The 16,824-nt window shown below is 46.8% G+C and overlaps 1 protein-coding gene across 3 annotated transcripts in view; it reads right to left on the reverse strand.

The window, feature by feature from the left end:
- The window catches only part of LOC110491154 (rho GTPase-activating protein 39), a 163,757-nt gene that overhangs the window by 37,693 nt on the left and 109,240 nt on the right, over window positions 1-16,824 (reverse strand). For 2 of the 3 annotated variants that reach the window (XM_036947624.1, XM_036947626.1), the window contains one exon: window positions 6,533-7,925. In XM_036947624.1, the coding sequence (XP_036803519.1) occupies window positions 6,533-7,925 (1,393 nt within the window). Of the gene's footprint in view, window positions 1-6,532; window positions 7,926-14,384; window positions 15,026-16,824 lie in introns of those variants that run through there. The other variant, XM_036947625.1, reaches the window with a different exon arrangement.

The following is a 16,824-nucleotide window of genomic DNA, read 5'->3' on the forward strand; positions in this document are numbered from 1 at the left end:
CTCATACCCAGTAAAAGTCCTCAAGGAGAGTCTACAATTTAGAAGTTGAAGTACTGTACATCCAGAATGTATGTGATCCAGTTCCAACACATTATACCCAGTGATCCAGTTCCAACACATTATACCCAGTGATCCAGTTCCAACACATTATACCCAGTGATCCAGTTCCAACACATTATACCCAGTGATCCAGTTCCAACACATTATACCCAGTGATCCAGTTCCAACACATTATACCCAGTGATCCAGTTCCAACACATTATACCCAGTGATCCAGTTCCAACACATTATACCCAGTGATCCAGAGAGTACAGCGTTTTTATATGTAACATTGGTGCTTTTGTAATAGTTGCAGGGCTGGACTGGGACTACTCTGTTCCTGACTGGACTGGGACTACTCTGTTCCTGACTGGACTGGGACTACTCTGTTCCTGACTGGACTGGGACTACTCTGTTCCTGACTGGACTGGGACTACTCTGTTCCTGACTGGACTGGGACTACTCTGTTCCTGACTGGACTGGGACTACTCTGTTCCTGACTGGACTGGGACTACTCTGTTCCTGACTGGACTGGGACTACTCTGGACTGGGACTACTGTTCCTGACTGGACTGGGACTACTCTGCTCCTGACTGGACTGGGACTACTCTGCTCCTGACTGGACTGGGACTACTCTGTTCCTGACTGGACTGGGACTACTCTGTTCCTGACTGGACTGGGACTACTCTGTTCCTGACTGGACTGGGACTACTCTGCTCCTGACTGGACTGGGACTACTCTGTTCCTGACTGGACTGGGACTACTCTGCTCCTGACTGGACTGGGACTACTCTGTTCCTGACTGGACTGGGACTACTCTGTTCCTGACTGGACTGGGACTACTCTGGACTGGGACTACTGTTCCTGACTGGACTGGGACTACTCTGCTCCTGACTGGACTGGGACTACTCTGTTCCTGACTGGACTGGGACTACTCTGTTCCTGACTGGACTGGGACTACTCTGTTCCTGACTGGACTGGGACTACTCTGTTCCTGACTGGACTGGGACTACTCTGTTCCTGACTGGACTGGGACTACTCTGTTCCTGACTGGACTGGGACTACTCTGCTCCTGACTGGACTGGGACTACTCTGTTCCTGACTGGACTGGGACTACTCTGTTCCTGACTGGACTGGGACTACTCTGTTCCTGACTGGACTGGGACTACTCTGGACTGGGACTACTGTTCCTGACTGGACTGGGACTACTCTGTTCCTGACTGGACTGGGACTACTCTGCTCCTGACTGGACTGGGACTACTCTGTTCCTGACTGGACTGGGACTACTCTGTTCTTGACTAGACTGGGACTACTCTGGACTGGGACTACTGTTCCTGACTGGACTGGGACTACACTGTTCTTGACTGGACTGGGACTACTCTGTTCTTGACTAGACGGGGACTACTCTGGACTGGGACTACTCTGTTCCTGACTGGACTGGGACTACTCTGGACTGGGACTACTCTGTTCCTGACTGGACTGGGGCTACTCTGTTCCTCCCATCTAGGAAACATACAGGTGGGGAGTAGGACTGCCTGGAGCCCTTCTCCCCAATCCTCACTCCCAAATCTCCATTGTCTGAAACCCCACCCTTCCAAAAAAATGAAAAGGGATTGTTCTTATTTCTACTGCCAAAAACAGAGATCGCTTTTTCCCTTTAAAAAATGGAAATAGTCCTGGAATGAGACCAACAATTCTATTACGTTTGTCCAGACAGTATAAAAAGTGAGGGTGTGTTTTATTGAAAAGTTCAGTCCAATGTATGTTTCAGAGCAGAGGTTAGAGAATTCTCCAGTTGAGTAAAGTGGCCCGGCTTTGATAGTGGATGGATGTGGATGGATCTAGCGTGACCTCCGCTAAGCGCTAGTGTGGGAAAAAGTCTCACATACTCAGCTTCAATGAGCTGACAAACAGAGGCAGTTAACGGGACCTTCTCCCTAGTAAGTCCCCAAGCCCAGCTCAACACATGACACACTGAAGCCAGGATCAAATCTGTGTTTTCTTTCCCACTCGCTGTCACTCAACCTCTATTTCACTTGATCTGGCATACAGTTCACTGAACTGCATGGTACAATCTCTTAATATAACATGCACACACACACACACACACACACACACAGTATACTAATCGTACTATTTACATCGTACTGTTTAGTAAAAATGACATACTGTGTACTAATCGTACTACGTACTATTTAGAATGCACTCTTTATTTTTGTCTTTTTTTTCCACCTTTATTTAACCAGGTAGGCTAGTTGAGAACACCTTTATTTAACCAGGTAGGCTAGTTGGGAACACCTTTATTTAACCAGGTAGGCTAGTTGGGAACACCTTTATTTAACCAGGTAGGCTAGTTGGGAACACCTTTATTTAACCAGGTAGGCTAGTTGGGAACACCTTTATTTAACCAGGTAGGCTAGTTGACAACACCTTTATTTAACCAGGTAGGCTAGTTGACAACACCTTTATTTAACCAGGTAGGCTAGTTGGGAACACCTTTATTTAACCAGGTAGGCTAGTTGAGAACAAGTTCTCATTTGCAACTGCGACCTGGCCAAGATAAAGTAAAGCAGTTTGACACATACAACAACACAGAGTTACACATGGAATAAACAAACATAGTCAATAATACAGTAGAACAAAAGAAAACAAAAGTCTATATACAGTGAGTGCCAATGAGGTAAGTTAAGGGAGTTAAGGAAATAAATAGGCCATGGTGGTGAAGTAATTACAATATAGCAATTAAACACTGGAATGGTAGATGTGCAGAAGATGAGTGTGCAAGTAGAGATACTGGGGTGCAAAGGAGCAAGATAAATAAATAAATACAGTATGGGGATGAGGTAGGTAGATAGATGGGCTGTTTACAGATGGGATATGAACAGGTGCAGTGATCTGTGAGCTGTTCTGACAGCTGGTGCTTAAAGCTAGTGACGGAGATATGAGTCTCCAGTTTCAGAGATTTTTGCAGTTCGTTCCAGTCATTGGCAGCAGAGAACTGGAAGGAAAGATGACCAAAGGAGGAATTGGCTTTGGGGGTGACCAGTGAGATATACCGGCTGGAGCGCGTGCTACAGGTGGGTGCTGCTATGGTGACCAGTGAGCTGAGATAAGGCGGGGCTTTACCTAGCAGAGACTTGTAGATAACCTGTAGCCAGTGGGTTTGGCGATGAGTGTGAAGCGAGGGCCAGTCAACGAGAGCGTACAGGTCGCAATGCTGGGTAGTGTATGGGGCTTTGGTGACAAAACGGATGGCACTGTGATAGACTGCATCTAGTTTGTTGAGTAGAGTGTTGGAGGCTATTTTATAGATGACATCACCGAAGTCGAGGATTGGTAGGATGGTCAGTTTTACGAGGGTATGTTTGGCAGCATGAGTGAAGGATACTTTGTTGTGATATGAGAAGCCGATTCTAGATTTAATTTTGGATTGGAGATGCTTAATCTGAGTCTGGAAGGAGAGTTTACAGTCTAACCTAGGTGTTTGTAGTTGTCCACGTATTCTAAGTCAGAGCCGTCCAGAGTAGTGAAGCTGGACGGGCGAGTGATGCGGGCAGTGATCGATTGAATAGCATGCATTTAGTTTTACTTGCATTTAAGAGCAGTTGGAGGCCACGGAAGGAGAGTTGTATGGCATTGAAGCTCGTCTGGAGGTTAGTTAACACAGTGTCCAAAGAGGGGCCAGAAGTATACAGAATGGTGTCGTCTGCGTAGAGGTGTATCAGAGAATCACCAGCAGCAAGAGCAACATCATTGATGTATACAGAAAAGAGAGTCGGCCCAAGGATTGAACCCTGTGGCACCCCCATAGAGACTGCCAGAGGTCCGGACAACAGGCCCTCTAATTTGACACTCTGAACTCTGTCTGAGATGTAGTTGGTAAACCAGGCGAGGCAATCATTTGAGAAACCAAGGCTGTCGAGTCTGCCAATAAGAATGTTGTGATTGACAGAGTCGAAAGCCTTGGCCAGGTAGATGAATACGGCTGCACAGTAATGTCTCTTATCGATGGCAGTTATGATGTCGTTTAGAACCTTGAGCGTGGCTGAGGCGCACCCATGACCAGCTCTGAAACCAGATTGCATAGCGGAGAAGGTACGGTGGGATTCTAAATGGTCGGTAATCTGTATAACTTGGCTTTCGAAGACCTTAGAAAGACAGGGTAGGATAGATATAGGTCTGTAGCAGTTTGGTTCTAGAGTGTCACCCCCTTTGAAGAGGGGGATGACCGCGGCAGCTTTCCAATCTTTGGGAATCTCAGACGATACGAAAGAGAGGTTGAACAGGCTAGTAATAGGGGCTGCAACAATTTCGGAAGATCATTTTAGAAAGAGAGGGTCCAGATTGTCTAGCCCGGCTGATTTGTAGTAAAAAACGAATGCAGTAAGCAACTAATATATCAACATACTAGGCTCATCCTAGTGAGAATGCATCACCTAATGCACAATTGCGTTGATTCATTCATGTTCATTCTATTCATTCATGTTGGTACAGCGTGTCCCCTCAGCTGATTATCAGCTGTTGTTAAACACACGGAAGTCTGGAAAGCTTATCTTCCTCAATAGCATGAAAAGGTGAAATGAGTACAACATCCTGGCATTTAAAGCATTTAAAAATGAGCGTTTTTTTTTTACGCAAACCCCAAATGCCTACTATTTATGGGTATTCGGACACGCCCACTGAATCCTAAGATCCAGTTCTCTCAAAGCACTTTGAGTCCTTGCACATCGATCACTGACTCACCTGACAGATGGATGCTGAGAGCGGAATGGAATCTCTCTCTTTCTCAGTGTTTTCCTCACTCGTTCTCTCTGCAGGAGATCTTCTCCAGGCTTGCAGTGTTTTCCTCACTCGTTCTCTCTGCAGGAGATCTTCTCCAGGCTTGCAGTGTTTTCCTCACTCGTTCTCTCTGCAGGAGATCTTCTCCAGGCTTGCAGTGTTTTGCTCACTCGTTCTCTCTGCAGGAGATCTTCTCCAGGCTTGCAGTGTTTTCCTTACTCGTTCTCTCTGCAGGAGATCTTCTCCAGGCTTGCAGTGTTTTCCTCACTCGTTCTCTCTGCAGGAGATCTTCTCCGGGCTTGCAGTGTTTTCCTCACTCGTTCTCTCTGCAGCAGATCTTCTCCAGGCTTGCAGTGTTTTCTTGGTGGAGGTGACTAAAGCCACCTTATGGATTTGGAAAGCTGAGCAGCACCTCACGTGGGGGAGTGGAGCGCTCGCCCCCATTAAAACTCATGCGCGTTTCATGTTTATTTTTCCTGTCTACCACAAACGTGTAGCCTGTGGAGTCCTCGTTCTGTGTTTTTAGTTTTTATGTGCAGGTTGTTCTGTTCAGTCCCTGCAGAGCAGCCAGTCTCTTAGTTGCGGGGGTGGATGCGGTTTGAGTTGATAAAGTCTTTGACAAAAACAACTCACGGCCTAACAATATAATTAATCAGCCACAACAAGCAACTAGGCTAACCCAAATCACACTATAAACTATTTCTAAAACAAGGTGAGAAGGAGGCTTGGGGCTGTCTCAGGTGGCAATACACACACTGCATTAACGTGACGTTGGTTTTTTTACAGGAAGGAAAACATGTGATTAGAAACAACTCCAATAGGATTCAAGGCACTCCGAGGCCCTTTTCCTGGAATGGAACAGACTGGCAACAGGAAACTGAGAACAAGCAGCTTTCTTCTGCATTGTTCCTACGGCGACAGGATGTCGACAGCGTCCAATTTTTCTCCTGAAGGCTGAAGCGAGAGGGAGGTAAATCCCAGAGAAAAGAAGACAGGGAGAGACAGAGATGATTGCTGCCTCACAATGCCTTCCCTTCGCATCGCCTACACACTGCCACATCTCCAACAGAACACGGGAGGAAAATAGAACAATTGTTGTTCCCTAGAACTGCTTATAAAGATAGCAAGGAGAAAGGCAGCAGCTTTATTTTTGGTAGAGACAGAGTCAGAGAGAGAGAGATGGAGAGAGAATTCCCAGGGCATGGATGGTAGACATTCCAGCTGACCTGCAGTAATACACCTAACGAGGCTAATTAGCACACGCCCAGTCATAAGAGATCGAGAGTACAGAGCTTTCCTCACACAGACCGCCCAGTCCTATGAGATCGAGAGTACAGAGCTTTCCTCACACAGACCGCCCAGTCATATGAGATCGAGAGTAGAGAGCTTTCCTCACACAGACCGCCCAGTCATATGGCTGGATCGGCCCTCGCACTGCGTACAGACGTCTATTCAACGTCTAGTCCACGTTGGTTCAACGTCATTTCATTTAAATGACGAGGAAACAACGTTGATTCAACCAGTGTGCTGGAACTCAAGCAGCCACCCGACACATGTCAACACATAACTATATATAACACACGCCAGAGGAACAGGCCTGTTTTCTACTGTGTATTCACAAAGAGGTCTGAATGCTAAGACACAGCTAAGTATAACATTCCCCCCCCCCCCGGATACAGTACACAGTGTTGAGAGGCGGGCTGTACTGAACTGTACCTGTGAGAGGGACATGTGGGGCTCCGAGGAGGACAGGCTGTTCTGGCTGATGATGCTCTTCTCCAGAGTGTCCACCTTCTCATAGGTCCGTTTCTGACGCACCATGCCCTCCGACGCCAGGGGCGAGAGGGGCACGTCGCCATGGGTACTCCCGCTCCCGGTCCGGTACAGAGAGTGGTTACTGGCGCTGATGTCCTCTCGGGAGGCGCTGCGGCCCCTGTACTTCTTCGGGGAACCCAGGGGGGAACGGGTCCGAGGTACAGAGCTGTCAGACATCTCAGTGTCCAGGCTGGCCTTGCTGCCACGCAGGGTGTTAGAGCGACTCACCACCACCCGCATCTCTGCCATCAGCTTCTCATTCAGGGCACTGAGCTCCCCACTGCTGCCCACTGAGCCTGGCCGGCCCTGCCCTGTTCCCCCAGCCCCCCCTCCCAGGGCTCTCCGGCGGTTCTTCCTCCTCAAGCTGGGCGAAGGCCCGGTGGAGTAGCCGGAGTCCTGGTGGGTGACGGCGGCCGGCGCTGGGTACTCCTGGGACGCCACACTGTTCTGCCGGCTGTGCCGGACGTCCATGTTCTTCCTCACGCTGGTCTCCAGGAGACGCCACGACTGCTTCTTCTCCAGGCTCACCTCCTTGGGCCTGGGCTGGGTCACGACTGGGCATGGGGATGGAGAGGGGGGCAGGTCAGGGTCTAGAGCAGGGGCCTGCTCTGTCTGGATAGGATGGGATAAGGGGCTCTGCTTGCAGGTGGCAGGGTCCACGTTGACCATGTGTTTGATGCACTCCCGTCCAGCGGGGCTGTACTCTGTGGCGGAGGGATTCCTCTTGTGTTTGGAGGCCAGGTGAGAGGCTGGGTATTGAAGCAGCTTGGGTTGCTGCTGGGTCTGGTGGTGGGTCTGGGTCTGGGGTTGGCGAACCCTCTGCAGGCTGGTGGTTGGGGTGGAGGACCTATTCAGGAGGGCGGCCCCCTCCACCTCCATCGGGGGCTCATCATAGATAGGTGTTTCCATGGGTGGTTCATCATAGATGGGCGGAGTGGCACCGTAATGGGGGGAGGAGGGCTGGGGGGTGCCAGCCTGACACCTCTGTGGAGTCTGGTAGACCTGGCTGCCAGTGCAGGGCATCACCAGGCCGAAGTTACCGTTGTCTCCCTTCTTCAGGTGGAAGGCTTGCTTGTGGTCCACAGGGGCAGCCATCTTGCCTGCAGGGCTGGATATGGGTCTGGGGCTGGGTCTGTCTGAGTGGACCTGGTACACAGCAGGGCTCCCAGGGCTGAGAGTGTTGAGGTGCTGGGTGCTAGTGGGCACCACGGACTGGTTCCTGCCAATGCTGTTCACCTTCACCAACATGGCTGCCTTCGATCCCGGAGCTGGCTGCCATCTTTGACCTGGGTCCCTGGAACAGAAGAGAGGAAGATTTTTTGATGAAAAATAAAACAAATATTTATACATCAGGGATGGGCAACTTTGATGGCGGGTGGGGGCCACAAAACATCTGAACATCTTTAAGGGGCTGCAGTGAGTGGCTCACCGGTCTGTGTACCCACATCCTTACCCAAAGGACTGACTTCCCTGCTGTACATAGAACACACTCAAAGACACCAAAAATGTGGGATCAAAAATGTATGATATGTACACATGCACACAGCACTATAGACAATGGCTTAGACCTGTTTGGTGGGTAAACAAGACTGTTCAATGGCAACTTGCTCATATGCAACGGAGAAGAAAGAAGCCTGTGACTGGGATGCCAGACCTGGCCAGAATCCCACCTGCACATTCCCCTGCGTTTCCAGCTTTAACGGTTCAGAGAGAGAGATAGGTCTCTAGGTCGGACAGTATTGGCAACCAAGGTCTTTATGAAAGACAAAGCACTTGTTAACCGTGTTTATCTCATTTTGTGAGACTATGAGAGTGTATGGGAGGCAGGTATGAGACTGTAGGTTACAACTGGGAGGCAGGTATGAGACTGTAGGTTACAACTGGGAGGCAGGTATGAGACTGTAGGTTACAACTGGGAGGCAGGTATGAGACTGTAGGTTACAACTGGGAGGCAGGTATGAGACTGTAGGTTACAACTGGGAGGCAGGTATGAGACTGTAGGTTACAACTGTGAGGCAGGTATGAGACTGTAGGTTACAACTGAGAGGCAGGTATGAGACTGTACAAGTTACAACTGGGAGGCAGGTATGAGACTGTAGGTTACAACTGTGAGGCAGGTATGAGACTGTAGGTTACAACTGGGAGGCAGGTATGAGACTGTAGGTTACAACTGGGAGGCAGGTATGAGACTGTAGGTTACAACTGGGAGGCAGGTATGAGACTGTACAAGTTACAACTGGGAGGCAGGTATGAGACTGTAGGTTACAACTGGGAGGCAGGTATGAGACTGTAGGTTACAACTGGGAGGCAGGTATGAGACTGTAGGTTACAACTGGGAGGCAGGTATGAGACTGTAGGTTACAACTGTGAGACAGATATGAGACTGTAGGTTACAACTGTGAGACAGATATGAGACTGTAGGTTACAACTGTGAGACAGATATGAGACTGTAGGTTACAACTGTGAGACAGATATGAGACTGTAGGTTACAACTGTGAGACAGATATGAGACTGTAGGTTACAACTGTGAGACAGATATGAGACTGTAGGTTACAACTGTGAGACAGATATGAGACTGTAGGTTACAACTGTGAGACAGATATGAGACTGTAGGTTACAACTGTGAGACAGGTATGAGACTGTAGGTTACAACTGGGAGACAGATATGAGACTGTAGGTTACAACTGTGAGACAGATATGAGACTGTAGGTTACAACTGGGAGACAGGTATGAGACTGTAGGTTACAACACAACTTGAGATGGATCTGATTTGACGCAGTGCGACTGTGAGATTGTGCTGGTTAAGTTTCCAACAAACATGGCCATAGTGTGAGTACATAATCAGGGCATAGAAACTCAATTAATCTTACGAGCTATTAATATTACTTAAAGAGACTGTCACAATGAAACAATGGAAACGCTTTTCTCAACAAAACCCTTACTCAGCTTATCAAACAGAAGTACCCACACGCCCACCCACACAAACACACTCATGTTCCAGAACATCACGGCCATGTTTGTAGGGGAAACACAACAGGAAAAGTTTGTTCCAACATTACAGTCTGCCAAGTGAAGCTGTCAAAACCACACACACACACACACACACACACACACACACACACACACACACACAGTTGAAATCGGAAGTTTACATACACCTTAGCCAAATACATTTAAACTCAGTTTTTCAACAATTCCTGGCATTTAATCCTAGTAAAAATTCCCTGTCTTAGGTCAGTTAGGATCACCACTTTATTTTAAGAATGTGAAATGTCAGAATAATAGTAGAGAGAATGATTTATTTCAGCTTGTATTTCTTTCATCACATTCCCAGTGGGTCAGAAGTTTACATACACTCAATTAGTATTTGGTAGCATTGTCTTTAAATTGTTTAACTTGAGTCAAACGTGTCGGTTAGCCTTCCACAAGCTTCCCACAATAAGTTGGGTGAACTTTGGCCCATTCCTCCTGACAGAGCTGGTATAACTGAGTCAGGTTTGTATGTCTCCTTGCTCGCACATGCTTTTCCAGTTCTGCCCATACATTTTCTATAGGATTGAGGTCAGGGCTTTGCGATGGCAACTCCACTATTTTGACTTTGTTGTCGTTACGCCATTTTGCCACAATGGAAGTATGCTTGGGGTCATTGTCCATTTGGAAGACCCATTTGCGACCAAACTTTCACTTCCTGACTGATGTCTTGAGATGTTTCTTCAATATATCCACATCATTTTCCAACCTCATGATGCCATCTATTTTTGAAGTGCATCAGTCCCTCCTGCAACAAAGCACCCCCACAACAAGATGCTGCCACCCCCGTGCTTCACGGTGTGGTGTTCTTCAGCTTCCAAGCATCCCCCTTTTTTCTCCAAACACAATGGCGGCCATCATGGCCAAACAGTTCTATTTTTGTTTCATCAGACCAGAGGACATTTCTCCAAAAAGTATGATCTTTGTCCCCATCTGCAGTTGCAAACCGTAGTCTGGCTTTTTCATGGCGGTTTTGGAGCAGTGACTTCTTCCTTGCTGAGCGGCCTTTCAGGTTATGTTGATATAGGACTCGTTTTACTGTGGCTATAGATACTTTTGTACCTGTTTCCTCCAGCATCTTCACAAGGTCCTTTGCTGTTCTGGGATTGATTTGCACTTTTCACACCAAAGTATGTTCATCTCTAGGAGACAGAGCGTGACTCCTTCCTGAGCGGTGTGACGGCTGCGTGGTCCCATGGTGTTTATACTTGCGTACGATTGTTTGTACAGATGAACGCTGTACCTTCAGGCATTTGGAAATTGCTTCCAATGATGAACCAGACTTGTGGAGGTCCACAATTGTTCTGAGGTCTTGGCTGATTTCTATTGCTTTTCCCATGATGTCACACAAAGAGGCACTGAGTTTGAAGGTAGGCCTTGAAATACACCCACAGGTACACCTTCAATTTACTCAAATTATGTCACCTAGCCTATCAGAAGCTTCTAAAACCATGACATAATTTTCTGGAATTTTCCAAGCTGTTTAAAAGTCAGAGTTAACTTAGTGTATGTACACTTCTGACCCACTGGAATTGTGATACAGTGAATTATAAGTTAAATAATCTGTCTGTAAACAATTGTTGGAAAAATTACTTGTGTCATACACAAAGTTGATGTCCTAACCGACTTGCCAAAACTATAGTTTGTTAAGTGGTTGAAAAACAAGTTTTAATGACTCCAACCTAAGTGTATGTAAACTTCCGACTTCAATGGTACACACACACACACACACACACACACACACACACACACACACACACACACACACACACACACACACGGCTGTGTTTCCTCCCATGTTCCCTCAGAGGGCAGTGGAATGTCAGGCCCTAATCCTGCATCAATGCCCTGGGTGTTCTGGTCCTTCACTGGTGCAGCCTACTCACCCTCCCTCAGACCCCAGATCAGCCCTACACACTCCACAAGCAACCGGATAATCTCCCCGACAAGCTAATCTAACCAGCACTGAACTCCCCTCACACCAGACCCTTTCTTTCAAAAGACTGTTCAGACTATAGCTAAACGTTACTGTAAAAACAGCATAACCTCAATGAATCCACCCCTCCACCTCTCCACCAGGAAACCCACCATTACCCATCCAACATAGGCAAACACATAGGAGACAAGCAACACTGTGGGAAGGCAAACACATAGGAGACAAGCAACACTGTGGGAAGGCAAAGACATAGGAGACAAGCAACACTGTGGGAAGGCAAAGACATGGGAGACAAGCAACACTGTGGGAAGACAAAGACATAGGAGACAAGCAACACTGTGGGAAGGCAAAGACATAGGAGACAAGCAACACTGTGGGAAGGCAAACACATAGGAGACAAGCAACACTGTGGGAAGGCAAAGACATAGGAGACAAGCAACACTGTGGGAAGGCAAAGACATAGGAGACAAGCAACACTGTGGGAAGGCAAAGACATAGGAGACAAGCAACACTGTGGGAAGGCAAAGACATAGGAGACAAGCAACACTGTGGGAAGGCAAAGACATAGGAGACAAGCAACACTGTGGGAAGGCAAAGACATAGGAGACAAGCAACACTGTGGGGAGGGAAAGACATAGGAGACAAGCAACACGGTGGGGAGGGAAAGACATAGGAGACAAGGAACACTGTGGGGAGGGAAAGACATAGGAGACAAGCAACACTGTGGGAAGTAAGACATAGGAGACAAGCAACACTGTGGGAAGTAAGACATTATCCTGGCTAATAGTTGTTACCCCCATCAGTAAACATGTTCTCATTTTTAGAACAATGCCATATAGCTTCTGATAAGTAGGTGGACACCATATAGCTTCTGATAAGTAGAGGACACCACCATACAGGCTCTGATAAGTAGAGGACAACACCATATAGCTTCTGATAAGTAGAGGACACCACCATACAGGCTCTGATAAGTAGAGGACACCACCATACAGGCTCTGATAAGTAGAGGACAACAACATATAGGCTCTGATAAGTAGAGGACAACAACATATAGCCTATGATAAGTAGAGGACAACAACATACAGGCTCTGATAAGTAGAGGACAACACCATACAGGCTCTGATAAGTAGAGGACAACATCATATAGCCTATGATAAGTAGAGGACAACACCATATAGCCTATGATAAGTAGAGGACAACACCATACAGGCTCCGATAAGTAGAGGACAACACCATATAGGCTCCGATAAGTAGAGGACAACAACATATAGCCTATGATAAGTAGAGGACAACACCATACAGGCTCCGATAAGTAGAGGACAACAACATATAGGCTCTGATAAGTAGAGGACAACAACATATAGCCTATGATAAGTAGAGGACAACAACATACAGGCTCTGATAAGTAGAGGACAACATCATATAGCCTATGATAAGTAGAGGACAACACCATATAGCCTATGATAAGTAGAGGACAACACCATATAGCCTCTGATAAGTAGAGGACAACAACATACAGGCTCTGATAAGTAGAGGACAACAACATATAGGCTCTGATAAGTAGAGGACAACAACATATAGCCTATGATAAGTAGAGGACAACAACATACAGGCTCTGATAAGTAGAGGACAACATCATATAGCCTATGATAAGTAGAGGACAACACCATATAGCCTATGATAAGTAGAGGACAACACCATATAGCCTATGATAAGTAGAGGACAACACCATATAGCCTATGATAAGTAGAGGACAACATCATATAGCCTATGATAAGTAGAGGACAACACCATATAGCCTATGATAAGTAGAGGACAACACCATATAGCCTATGATAAGTAGAGGACAACAACATACAGGCTCTGATAAGTAGAGGACAACACCATACAGGCTCTGATAAGTACAGGACAACACCATATAGCCTCTGATAAGTAGAGGACAACACCATATAGCCTCTGATAAGTAGAGGACAACAACATACAGGCTCTGATAAGTACAGGACAACACCATACAGGCTCTGATAAGTACAGGACAACACCATATAGCCTATGATAAGTAGAGGACAACACCATATAGCCTATGATAAGTAGAGGACAACAACATACAGGCTCTGATAAGTACAGGACAACACCATATAGCCTCTGATAAGTAGAGGACAACAACATACAGGCTCTGATAAGTACAGGACAACACCATATAGCCTATGATAAGTAGAGGACAACAACATACAGGCTCTGATAAGTAGAGGACAACACCATACAGGCTCCGATAAGTAGAGGACAACACCATATAGCCTATGATAAGTAGAGGACAACACCATATAGCCTATGATAAGTAGAGGACAACACCATATAGCCTATGATAAGTAGAGGACAACATCATATAGCCTATGATAAGTAGAGGACAACACCATATAGCCTATGATAAGTAGAGGACAACAACATACAGGCTCTGATAAGTACAGGACAACACCATACAGGCTCTGATAAGTACAGGACAACACCATATAGCCTCTGATAAGTAGAGGACAACAACATACAGGCTCTGATAAGTACAGGACAACACCATACAGGCTCTGATAAGTACAGGACAACACCATATTGCCTCTGATAAGTAGAGGACAACACCATATAGCCTCTGTTAAGTAGAGGACAACACCATACAGCCTATCAGCATATCATGCTCATTTAGGTCAAAGCACTTACATTCAGCATTGCCTGAGTAAAGATGCGTAATGGGTGGAGGGGGGGTCTTTGTCCCCTAAAAAAGATCAGAAGGTAACTTACCCCCTCCCTGTGTCCCTGTGTTGGCGCGGGACAGCGTTGTAACGGCGGGGGTTCCTTCAGTCCCCGTGTGAACGCTGCTACAACCCCTCCTCTTCAAAACCAAAAGAAAACAAACAACCTGTGCCAGGCGCGTCTCAGAAGGATGATGGATGTCTTGTGCACCGCTGTGAGTGTCTTCAGTGAAAACACAAGAGTCCAGACTCCAGAGCTCTTCACAGATACTCTTAATTGTAGCCTGCCACCAGCGTCTGAATTTAACTGTGGAGTTACTGAGAGGGGAGCAAGAAAAACAAAGGAGAGAGAGAGAGGAGGAAAGAAAGGCAGGGGCCGGTGCTGTAGCCCTTCTCCTTCCCTAGTGTTACAGTAGCTGGTATGTGATCTGTTCCAGCTCAGCCTCTCTCCTCTCTGATAGAATCTCAGCATGTGAGAAGCCCATATTAATATATGTAGCCTTAGAAATAAGGTTAATGAAATCAATAACTTGCTAACATCAGATAACATTAATATATTAGCCATTTATGAGACTACTTAGATAATTCCTTTGATGATACAGCAGTAGCAATACAAGGATATAACATCTATAGAAAAGACAGGAATGCTTATGGGGGAGGTGTTGGTACAGTGGTTAGTGAAAGTATTCACCCCCCTTGGCATTTTTCCTATTTTGTAGCCTTACAACCTGGAATTAAAATGGATTTTTGGGAAGTTTGTATCATTTGATTTACACAACATGCCTAACACTTATTTTTTAGTGTTTAAACAAACAAGAAATAAGACAAAAAAAAACAGAACTTGAGCTTGCGTAACTATTCATCCCCTCAAAGTCAATACTTTGTAGAACCACCTTTTGCAGCAATTACAGCTGCAAGTCTCTTGGGGTATGTCTCTATAAGCTTGGCAAATCTAACCACAGGGAGTTTTGCCCATTCAAGGCAAAACTGCTCCAGCTCCTTCAAGTTGGATGGGTTCCGCTGGTGTACAGCAATCTTTAAGTCGTACCACAGATTCTCAATTTGATTGAGGTTTGGGCTTTGACTAGGCCATTCCAAGACATTTAAATGTTTCCCCTTAAACCACTCAAGTTTTGCTTTAGCAGTATGCTTAGGGTCATTGTCCTGCTGGAAGGTGAACCTCGGTCCCAGTCTCAAATCTCTGGAAGACTGAAACAGGTTTCCCTCAAGAATGTCCCTGTGGCCTCCCGGGTGGCGCAGTGGTTAAGGGCGCTGTACTGCAGTTCGCGCCCAGGCTCTGTCGTAACCGGCCGCGACCGGGAGGTCTGTGGGGCGACGCACAATTGGCCTAGCGTCGTCCGGGTTAGGGAGGGATTGGTCGGTAGGGATCTCCTTGTCTCATCGCGCACCAGCGACTCCTGTGGTGGGCCGGGCGCAGGGCGCGCCAGCCAAGGTTGCCAGGTGCACGGTGTAGCCTCCGACACATTGGTGCAGCTGGCTTCCGGGTTGGATGCGCGCTGTGTTAAGAAGCAGTACGGCTGGTTGGGTTGTGTATCGGAGGACGCATGACATTCAGCCTTCGTCTCTCCTGAGCCTGTATGGGAGTTGTAGCAATGAGACAAGATAGTAACTACTACAACAATTGGATAACAAGAAATTGGGGAGAAAAAGGGGTAAAACAATTTAAAAAAGAATGTCCCTGTATTTAGCGCCATCCTTCAATTCTGACCAGTTTCCCAGTCCATGCTAATGAAAACCATCCCCACAGCATGATACTGCCACCACCATTCACTGTGGGGATCGAGTTCTCGGGGTGATGAGAGGTGTTGGGTTTGCGCCTGACATAGCATTTCCTTGATGGCCAAAAAGCTCAATTTTAGTCTCATCTAGAGTACCTTCTTCCATATGTTTGGGAAACACCAAACATGTTTGCTTATTTTTTTCTGGCCACTATTCCAAGCCCAGCTCTGTGGAGTGTACAGCTTAAAGTGGTCCTATGGACAGATACTCCAATCTCCGCTGTGAAGCTTTGCAGCTCCTTCAGGGTTATCTTTGGTCTCTTTGTTGCCTCTCTGATTAACGCCCTCTTTGCCTGGTCCGTGAGTTTTGGTGGGCGACCCTCTCTTGGCAGGTTTGTTGTGGTGCCATATTCTTCAGAAATAATGAATTTAATGGCGCTCCGTGGGATGTTTAACGTTTTGGATATTTTCTTATAACCCAACCCTGATCTGTACTTCTCCACAACGTTGTCCTTGACCTGTTTGGAGAGCTCTTTGGTCTTCATGCTGCTCCTTGCTTGGTGGTTCCTCTTGCTTAGTGGTGTTGCAGACTCTGGGGCCTTTCAGAACAGGTGTATATATACTGAGATCATGTGACAGATCATGTGACACTTAGATTGCACACAGGTGGACTTTATTTAATTAATTATGTGACTTCTGAAGGTAATTGGTTGCACCAGATCTCATTTAGGGGCTTCATAGCAAAGGGGG

This window comes from Oncorhynchus mykiss, chromosome 16, assembly GCF_013265735.2.
Source record: "Oncorhynchus mykiss isolate Arlee chromosome 16, USDA_OmykA_1.1, whole genome shotgun sequence".
NCBI classification, from domain to species: Eukaryota; Metazoa; Chordata; class Actinopteri; order Salmoniformes; family Salmonidae; genus Oncorhynchus; species Oncorhynchus mykiss.